Source organism: Podarcis tiliguerta (genome assembly GCF_965153285.1).
Source record: "Podarcis tiliguerta genome assembly, chromosome: 6".
NCBI lineage: Eukaryota > Metazoa > Chordata > Lepidosauria > Squamata > Lacertidae > Podarcis > Podarcis tiliguerta.
In genome coordinates, this window is record NC_139539.1 from 901,770 (window position 1) to 911,929 (window position 10,160).

At 49.4% G+C, this 10,160-nt stretch overlaps 1 protein-coding gene across 1 annotated transcript; it reads left to right on the forward strand.

The window, feature by feature from the left end:
• The first annotated feature begins 1,055 nt into the window (after positions 1-1,055).
• On the forward strand, positions 1,056-5,172 carry LOC310681026 (uncharacterized protein). The gene is made up of 2 exons (XM_083448325.1): positions 1,056-1,183; positions 4,365-5,172. Exons 1-2 carry the CDS (start codon positions 1,108-1,110, stop codon positions 4,919-4,921), a joined length of 633 nt encoding a protein of 210 aa, XP_083304451.1. The 5' UTR covers positions 1,056-1,107; the 3' UTR covers positions 4,922-5,172.
• The last annotated feature ends 4,988 nt before the right edge of the window (positions 5,173-10,160 follow it).

Sequence of the window (10,160 nt, forward strand, 5' to 3'; positions counted from 1 at the left end):
TAATAATAATAATAATAATAATAATAAAAAACAACAAAAAACAGAACATCTTCAATATAAATGGGGAACTTATATTTTGTATCCTTTGTTCATTGTTTACTTCTATAGCACCACGGTAGGTCCAACCTTACTGCTGCAATAGCAAACATCGTCAGATACCTATTTAAGAATACTCTTACCTACTACAATGTCTACTATATACAGACCCAAGAAATCTAACCAGGGTGGAGAAGGTGAAATGGCTGCTGTTACTGATGACTCTGTGACTTATAAAGTGGCTCTCTGTGCTTTGGCAGCTAGGAAGATTAGGAAGAAAGAACAGGATGGGCTAGCGGTCAGTTGCAAAGGGGACTCCGAGATCTAATTTGCACATTTTATTTGAGAATTGCTTTTTATTCTGTGTAATAAGAAATTTTGGTGGATTTGACCATGGTTTTACTGCATATGTAGCAACTGCTCTCTCTGTGTGTGTCTTCTTTTCTTTTCTTTTCTTTTCCTTCTTTGCATGTTGCCACGGCCTTTGGCTAGCACAATAGAATGCAATAAAATTGAAAGAGTATTTTTGTTTTGCTCCTCGTTTAAAAACTACCTGTCTTGATAGCTGTCCATTTACTAAAGATCTTATATGTAGCCGGGTTAAAATAATTGGTCTCTGACAGCAAGCCTTTTGAAGCTTTCTTTGTTAGTGGCCACCCTATCCTGTCAAAAGACTTCTCACCACCAACGGAAGGCAGGAAGGCCCCAGTTCCTTCATACTGTGCCAAATATGTCATACTGGGTACTTTTCAGCTATCCAGCTTGTGTTGGTAATCTGTTAGAAACCTGGCTTTGCCTTATGAATTTATCCACAAAGAATTCCATCCTCTCTGCAAATAGAAATGTTGCAACCTTGCAATCAAGGTCAAAACATTGATAGATGCAATTGTGTTACAGGTAAAACGCAGGTTCCCTGTAGTTGGCACGGTGGCATATTAGGAAATGGAATTTGGCTGTCAACGAGATGTTCTCATAAGTCACCGTGCAAAGTATTTCCGGCTCCACCCAGAGAGGGTATATAAACTAGGATAGTTCAGTCCTGGTCCAAAGGAGCTGCCTCTCAGCGCCACCATGAAGTCGGGTGGCCTCTTGCTCCTTGTGGGGTCCTTGGTCCTCTGGACTGCCCTGCTGGCTGCACCACACACAGGTAAGGAGAGGCAGTTGTTGGGATGCAAAGCCAGCGGCCTCAGCGGCTGGGACCATCCAGGCAAGGAAAGGATGTGGGGTTTTTTTCCCTGGTGGAGGAAATCAGGAAATGGTTTTGCAATGAGGAAGAGTGGACATGCAGTTCTGGGACTTGCATGTCAAAGGCAGGTTTCAAATTTGGAATTGGGCAGTGGGTGGGTGGGAATTTTGGGATGGGAAGGAAGAGTAGCCGGAGGGAACTGCAGCGCTCAGAATGAGCTGCTCAGCTTCTGCAGCAGGAAAGTGAATCCACAGGATTGCATAGCTCACATTTCCCTAACCATTCTGTGAACTGAAATGGCCCTGTCCTCCAAAAGTCACACATCTCTCAATTCGGTGATGCAGTACCCCAATCCAAAAATTCATAGAATCATAGAAGTGTCGAGTTGGAAGGCACTCAGAAGATTGTCTAGTCCAGTCCTCTGAACATGAATGTACAAAGGGCATTATGTTAGGGGAAATTGCTTGCAGAAAAATCTGTATCTTACGAGCAATGTGCTTGAAATACGGACATTCAGTTTTGTGCAGAATTTCTGAAACAAAATTTGCAGACCGATGCAGAAATGTGTGTGTGTGTGAGAGAGAGAGCCAAAGTCAAGACTGAAATTTAGAAGCTGAATTGGGCAGATGCTGAGCATCCCCTCTCTTGGGCTCTGAGAGCAGAACTGGCTTCACAGAGCAAAATGGGAGCCTGGTTGTTGCATGGAGGCTGAGGAGAGAGGAGCAAAGGGGACCCAGGGGCTGAGGTGGGCCGGAACTGGCACATTCTCCAGGGGCCACAAGCTGCAAAGAACTACAGAGCAAATGGACTTGGGCTGGATGGCCACCTGGGGTGCAAGCCTGAGATTTTGTGCTGAGGTGCATGATTTTTTTTTGGGGGGTGGTGGTGGGATCCTCTAGTACACTGGTTCTCAACCTGTGGGTCCCCAGCTGTTGTTGGACTACAACTCCCATCATCCCTGAGCTCTGGCCTTGCTAGCTAGGGGTGATGGGAGTTGTAGTCCAGCAACACCTGGGGACCCACAGGTTGAGAAAGGCTGCTCTAGTACAAATCAATACAAGCAGGTGAACATGAGATGCAATAAGAGGAACAGTGGAGGGAGTTGGAGAATAAAAGACTGAGAGGTGATATGAAACCCGTTTTCAAATATCTGTAGGAGATTCCAACTAAATATTGGGAAATATTCTGGCAGTAAGAGCTGTTTGACAGTGGAGCAGACTCCTTTGGGAGGTTGTGGACTCTCCTTCCATTGGAGGTTTCCAAAGAGAGGTTGGGTGGCCTTCTGTCAGGGATTCTTTAGCTGAAATTCTGCACTGCAGGGGGCTGGACTAGATGATCCTTGGGGTCACTTCCAGCTCTAGGATTCTTTGATTCTTTAGCTAGGATTCCTGCATTGCTGGGAGTAGAAGTAGGGGACCTTGAGGACCCTTCCAACTCTACGATTCTGCACTTGGCTAGGGAGAGACCTTGATGCCCCTGTCTCTCGCCCTGTTGCTTCCCATCAGTGAGCAGAACCTGGCAGAGTTTTACCCAGTGGGAGAGATTCTGTTACTCTCTGTGGCTAGACAGGAGGAGGAATGCGGTGGCTGGAGCCCATCCAAGCTAAACAGAGATGGCTGGGGAGCTAATTGCTGCCTCAGCTCCTGGGATTGCTTCATGCCCAGCGATCCTCGGGGCCAAGATACAGAGAAGGAAGAAGCTTCATGCTCACCTGCCTGGATCTGGGTGTCCGGTGCATCACAAGCCAGTCTGCAGCACGGTCAAGGGGCTCTGGCCGCACCAAACCCCTCTGCAGCCTCCCTTCCTCACTGAGCACCGGCCCCATCCCACATGGAGCAACAGCTGCAAAGCTGTACACCTCCCTTGCCTCACACACCTTGTTGTCACAAACGGGAGCCGCACCTGTGGCAGAAGGGCGGAGGGTGTTGCCTCCCTCACCTCGCCCAAACTGCTGCACGTCCTGCAGATCAGATCAGAGGTGAAGCTGAAGGTTGGAAGATTCGGGACAGATGGAAGGAAGTCCTCCTTCACACGTCTCAGACTGTGGAACTCCCTCCCACAGGAAGCAGTGGTGGGCACCAAGCTAGGTGGCTTTAGAAGAGGACTGGACAATTCAGGGAGGAGGAGAGGGCTATGGAAGATGGATCTGCTCTGCCTCCACAGTTGGAGACAGCAATGCTTCTCCAGTGGCTGGAAACCGCAGGAGGAAGAAGCTGCTCTGATGCTTGGATCCTGCTTGTGGGTTGGCCACTGTGAGAAGAGGATGCTGGTGAGATGGCCACTGGCCTGATCCAGCAGGCTCTTCTTAGGTTCCTTTGTTCTAGGACTGGTCTCTGAACTCAACAGTGGGCTGCATGAAGGTCAACAAAGGGACCCTGACTCCTGGCAAGATGGAGGTGCTGGGGGGTGCAGTTGGTCAGCTGCCTCCTTCGGATGGGGAGAAGAACAGGCTCCATGTGTGCCTTTCCCCGGCTTTGGCCATTTCTGGACCAGGAGAACCTGACCACTATGTGTGCTGGTAATCTCCAGGTTGGATTATTGAAGGAGTGTCTTCAACCCCATCATCCAACTCAGACATTGAGGGCCTTCTGGTGGGAAGTGAAGTTGCAGGGAACCAGGCAGAGGGCCTTCTCAGTGGTGGCAACCTCCCTGTGGAACACCCTCCCATCAGATAAACAACTACATGAAATAAACAACTACATGGCTTTCTGAAGATATCTTAAGGCAGCCCTGTATTGGGAAATTTTTAATGCTTGATGTCCCACTGTGTTTCTGTATGCTGGAAGCTGCCAAGAATGGCTGAGGTAACCCAGTCAGATGGGGGGGGGTAGGTAATAAATGATGATGATGATGATGATGATGTCTATGTGGGGCTGCCCCTGAAGTTGGTGCACAAGCTCCAGCTAGTGCAAACTGGGGCATCTTGGCTGCTCACGTTTTACCCATCTCAACTTGGCTCTTGTCTATGAAAGATGTGTTTGCACCCGGGCAACAGAAGGAGGGTGGGCACCCTGCATTTCCCATGCCCAAACTTCCCTGACACACAGACACATTATGAGGATGTCAGGGGACTGGGAACAGCTGCTGTGGGAGCTGAGAGGAGGTTAACTAACTGCATGCCCTTCATATTTTCTGTCTTCAGAGACACCAGGAAGGGCATCTCCTGCCCCTCGCTGCGCCCAGACGGAAGCCACACCAGAGTGCAAAGAAGCCTCCGGGGAAAATGCCAAGGTGAGAAAGGATGCGGAGCTGGCCCAGAACAGCCCTGTGGCTGAGGAGCTGCAAGGCGCTGCCCTGACGAAACCCGTCCCTGATGAAAAGTCAGCGAGTGGAGAAGTCACTGGGAAGCCACCGTCTGAAGCGGGACGTGTCGCCAATGAGGGGCCGGCTGCCTCTGGGGGGCAGCCAGGAAACGGAGAAGGGGCAGGGGCTGGTGTTGAACTGGGCAGACTCCCCAGTGGGGAAACACCAGCAAAGCTTGCAAGGCCACCCCCCCTCGAGGAACTGGACGACCGTGACGATGACGATGAAGACGATGAAGATGACGACGACGACGATGATGAAGATGATGACGATGATGACGACGATGACGATGACGACGACGACGACGATGATGATGATGACGACGACGATGATGATGATGACGACGATGATGACGATGATGATGACGATGACGATGGTGGTGGTGATGGCGATTGACCCCGGCCTGTATCCTAGGGGTCCCTGGCCAGCCTGAAGGAAGCAGCGCAGGCAGAGTGCCTTGCCCCAGCGTGTGAGACAGGGAAAGATAAAGCTCACCAAAGTAGCGCATGGGCAGCTACATGGGCAGAGTTTTTGCCACGTCACAAACTGCAGAGAGGGAACTTGCTTCGTCCCTGGGTCACATGCTGGGGCATCTTTCTTGCTGCATCACAGACCTTGGCTTCTCTGGAAGAGGATAGATAGAGAGATAGATGATAGATAGATAGATAGATAGATAGATAGATGATAGATAGATGATAGATAGATAGATAGATAGATAGATAGATAGATAGATAGATATAGATAGACAGATAGCTAAGAGGAGCAGACGCAAGGCCTAGCTAGCCCAGCCTCTTGTTCCCATAGATTGGACCCCCCCAGATGCCCTCATGGGAAACCCCGCAGCCAGCCAGCCTGGCAGGGGTCCCCTTCTAGTGCTGCTCCCTCTGCAACTGGTTGTTGTTTAGTTGTTTAGTCATGTCTGCCTCTTCATGACCCCATGGACCAGAGCAGGCCAGGCACTCCTGTCTTCCACTGCCTCCCGCAGTTTGGTCACACTCATGCTGGTAGCTTTGAGAACACTGTCCCACCATCTCGTCCTCCGTCGTCCCCTTCTCCTTGTGCCCTCCATCTTTCCCAACATCAGGGTCTTTTCCAGGGAGTCTTCTCTTCTCAGGAGGTGGCCAAAGTCTTGGAGCTCTGATCCTGGCCTGTAGGCAGTAGAGATTCTTCAGTTTCTCTGCTCAACAGAAAAGGCCCACAGCCTCATCCCTTGGGAAACTCTCTGCTCACATTCATCTCAGCAGGGATTGTGCTGGAGAACTTCAGCCGTGGTGCCTGTGTTGCAAGGGGGTGGATTAGTGGACCTTTGGGGTCCCCTCCAACTCTACAATCCTGGGGGGAGGTGTTCCCGTGTTTGCTCTGAACCTTGCTTCATGCTGGAGGTCCCACAGAGCTGCCTCTTGAAATCCAAAGGGACACCCTCCCACCTGCTGGGGGTGCAGGACTCAGGGGCTCCCCGTGTGGGTTTTATGAACCAGCAAGCCTTGCTGGCCTGTTGTGCAGCACATGGCCACCAGAGGGCAGCACTGGAAGGCCTTTCGCAAAACTCAGAAGCAAACATTCCAGCTGTTCTTAAAACGACACCTGTTTGCATGGCAAATACCAGCTCTCTTGCTTTGGTGCTGCAAAGGTTGATCTAATCCACCTTCCCGAAGGCCTCGGCTGTCTTCCTGTTCAGATGATGATGAGCTGGACGAAGAGGATTTGAGCCCTTCCAAGTTCCTGCCAACTGAGTTTTGAGATTCAGTAAAACTACACATACCTTTTAAAAAACACCTGTTTGGCATAATATAATCATGGAAGTGTACAGCTGGAAGGGGCCTCCAGGGGCCATTAGTCCCTAAATTAAGTATTTTCGTTGTCCCCGAAGGGGGCAATGACAATAAAGATATTATTAATAGTCCAACCCCCTGCAAGGCAGGAAATACTGCCCAAGAAACCCTGACTGCCGGTCATCCAACCTCTGCTTAAAAACCGCCAATGAAGCATAGAAGCAAAGCTCCGTGGGGGTTGGAAGGGCCCCCACAATTAATTATGTTTATGTTCGCTTGCTTTGATATAAGCTAATTGTCGTGCTTTGATGGTGCCCTTATCTAGGGGCTTGAGATTCTGGGCCCAGAGCCCAGAGAGGGAATATAATACCCAAACATTGCAGATACTTTCCCTCTCTCTATAATTTTCTGTTTAATACTCATTTAAATGAGTTTAAATACTCATTTAAACATCCTTGAAATATCAATAACTTCCCTTCCTCTCTTTCCATGGTTCATTTTGCGTATCCTAAATCCCTGCATATTTTACAAAAACTAAAGCGTTCAGTATTCCATTATTACATCCATCAAAACTTATTTACACTGTTGAATTTATCTTAATGCTGCCAACATTTTCAAGTGCACACAATTCACCCCCATGTATTCAATAAACGTTTCCCAATCTTCTCTAAACGTATGTTTTTCATGTTCTCTTATTCTACTGTATACGTAAAGTCTGCAAGCTGTGCGTTGTTTGGGTATTTGTCATGTGCAAACTCTTGGTCAGGTGGCGGACGTATGTTGCTCTGTTCTGTGAAGAATGTTTGCAAGTTTGCACAGGCGCAGATAAGCCGTCTCCTTGCTGCGGAGGCTGTCCCAGGTCTGTAAAGAACTGGTAGGCTGGCTTGCTAGAAGTCTATACCTTTCTTCAATAAAGCATTAGAACAGATCACTCTGATGTCTTCAGTATCCACTGCTAGGTTGGCAGGAGCAGGGACTGAGCAACGGGAGCTCACCCTGTCACTGGGATTCGAACCGCCGACCTTCTGATCAGCAAGTCCTAGGCTCTGTGGTTTAACCCACAAATCCTAAACTTGAATCCTAAAAAAAGCTCAACAACAACTCTGGGGTAAAATAATAAAAAAGCCCAAGTTCAATCCTAAAAAAAGTCAACAACTTTGGTTGAGCCTTTGGTTGGCCCTTACAGCCCTTCACTTCATCAAATCTGGCCCTCTTTGGAAAAAGTTTGGACCCCACTGTCAGGGGTGCCTCAGGGCTCCATCCTCTCCCCCAGTTCCCTGCAGATTTATTTTTGATGCATCAGGAGTTGCTCTGCCTTCTCACCTCTTCTGCTGTTCTGTCTTTTTTCTGCATGATTGCGATGATGTCAGCTGAAAATCTCATGCAAAGCACTCACTTGTGATAGCCGTGCATAATGGCTGTTATATAACGTTCCTATTGTCTGCATCCTGATAACATACATTGATAATGCAATACGGGAGCAAAGAGGGCACCTGTCGCTCTGAGCTGCGGATCATCATTAAGGATTGTGTAGGCGGCAATCCTTATAATTGGGGATCTTTGGAAAGCCACTCTCTGTCAGACTACGGAACCATCGTCTGAGATGCTGCAACCTTTGAATAGAGCTGTCGTAACTCCGTAGTACGATGGCCGTGGACTGCCTTGTGAGGTTGCTGCAAGTTACTCGTTCTCAACCCACCCTCCCGGCAGAACCTGCGGGGCGAAGATGAGAACACTGGACTGCACTGCAAGGTTGTTGTAAGCGACTCCCTGTCTCAGCTTCCTTCTGCAGCAAAGCTGAATGCTCCCTTTGCCTCTCCCCATTGCAAGATGGAGGCAGGAATAGTGGACCATTCGTTTATTTAGCCTCCCCTCCCCAAAGTCGGAAAAAACCTGGAGAGCAAATTTATGCTGCTGTTCTCATGCCCTGCCCCACATTCCCCCCAGTGATTGCCTGGGCTTATAACGGGGGAGGCCACCTCTTAGTTACCCTGGTCCCAGGCTCCAGAGAGCTCTGTGGAGCAGGACCCACCTGGAATTCAGCCCTGCAGCTCATTGGCAGCCAGCGGGATTCTTTCAGCAGTGGAGTCACAGGATTCCTCCGTGAGCAATTGAGTTGGCGTGTGTGTGCGCGTGCATGGGCGCGCACACACACACACAGAGACACAAACAGACACAGGCACACACATACTGTATATATATATAATTGTTATTAGTTTTCTGTTTCACAATTTTAAATACCTGTTTAAACATCCTAACAATATCAATCTCCCCTTCTTCTCTTTCCATGGTTCATTTTGCATACCATAAATCCCTGCATATTTTACATAAGCCAAACCGTTCAGTATTCCATTATTCCATCCATCAAAACTTGTTTACACTGCTGAATTTATCTCAATGCTGCCAACGTTTTCAAGTGTACACAATTTCCTCCCATATATTCAGCAAACATTTTCCAATCTTCTTTAAACTTACGTTCTTCTTGTTCTCTTATTCTATATGTTAAATCTGCAAGCTGGGCATATTCCATCAGTTGTCATTCTTCTTTAGTTGCGACCTCTCTCGTTTTCCCTTTTTGGGCTTGAGTTGGCACATTTTGTCCCAGGGGCAGCTTCCAGGTCAGCCTTGGGGGGCAGCCCCAAACACAGCCCTTTGCAGTTGTCCAGCCTCTCATCTCCTAGCACACAGATGACAGTGGCAAGGCGAGCCAGATCTCAAATGGGGTCCCTCCCAGTGCTACGATTCTGTACCCAAAATGCGTACACCTGCGCAGAAAGGGAGAGCAGGGTGGGGCAGGCTTTGAGTGGTGGTCTAGCGGTGTCCCTATCTGGACAGGGATGGCTTAATTTCTGTGGTCTATGCTCTGGTAGCCTCTAGGTTACAGGGGTCAGCAAACCTTTTCAGCAGGGGGCCGGTCCACTGTCCCTCAGACCTTGTGGGGGGCCAGACTATATTTTGGAAAAAAAATACGAATGTATTCTTATGCCCCACAAATAACCCAGAGATGTATTTTCAATAAAAGAACACATTCTACTCATGTAAAAACATGCTGATTCCCAGACCATCCGCGGGCCGGATTGAGAAGGCGATTGGGCCAGATTGGGCCCCCAGGACTTAGTCTGTCTACCCATGGGTTACGGCAATGTGTTATATGCAGGGCTGCCTCTGAAGACGCTTCAGAAGCCTCAGTTGGTGCAGAATTTGGAAGCCAGGCTGCTCCCTGGCGCAAGGTGTCTTGAGCATCTCACACGGATCCTGGCTCAGCTGCCCTGGCTGCCAGGGAGTTTCCAGGCCCAATTCAAAGTGCTGGTTTGGACCTCAAGGACTGCATCTCCCCGTGTGAACGGACCCGGTCCCTGTGCTCATGACCTGAGGCCCTTCTTCGTGTGCCTCCTCCATGAGATGTCCGGAGGGTGGCAGAACAAGAAAGGGCTTTTTCTGTGGTGGCTCCCTGCTTGTGCAGTGCTCTCCCCAGGAAGTCCTGCCTGGTGCCTTCATTACATCTCTTTAAAGGGTAAAGGGGACCCCTGACCATTAGGTCCAGTCGTGACCGACTCTGGGGTTGTGGCGCTCATCTTGCTTTACTGGCCGGCGTACAGCTTCCGGGTCATGTGGTCAGCATGACTAAGCCGCTTCTGGCGAACCAGAGCAGCGCACGGAAACGCTGTTTACCTTCCTGCCAGAGCGGTAACTATTTATCTACGTGCACTTTGATGTGCTTTCGAACTGCTAGGTTGGCAGGAGCAGGGACCGAACAATGGGAGCTCACCCCATCACGGGGATTCGAACCGCTGACCTTCTGATCGGTAAGCCCTAGGCTCTGTGGTTTAACCCGCAGCGCCACCCGCATCCCTACATCTCTT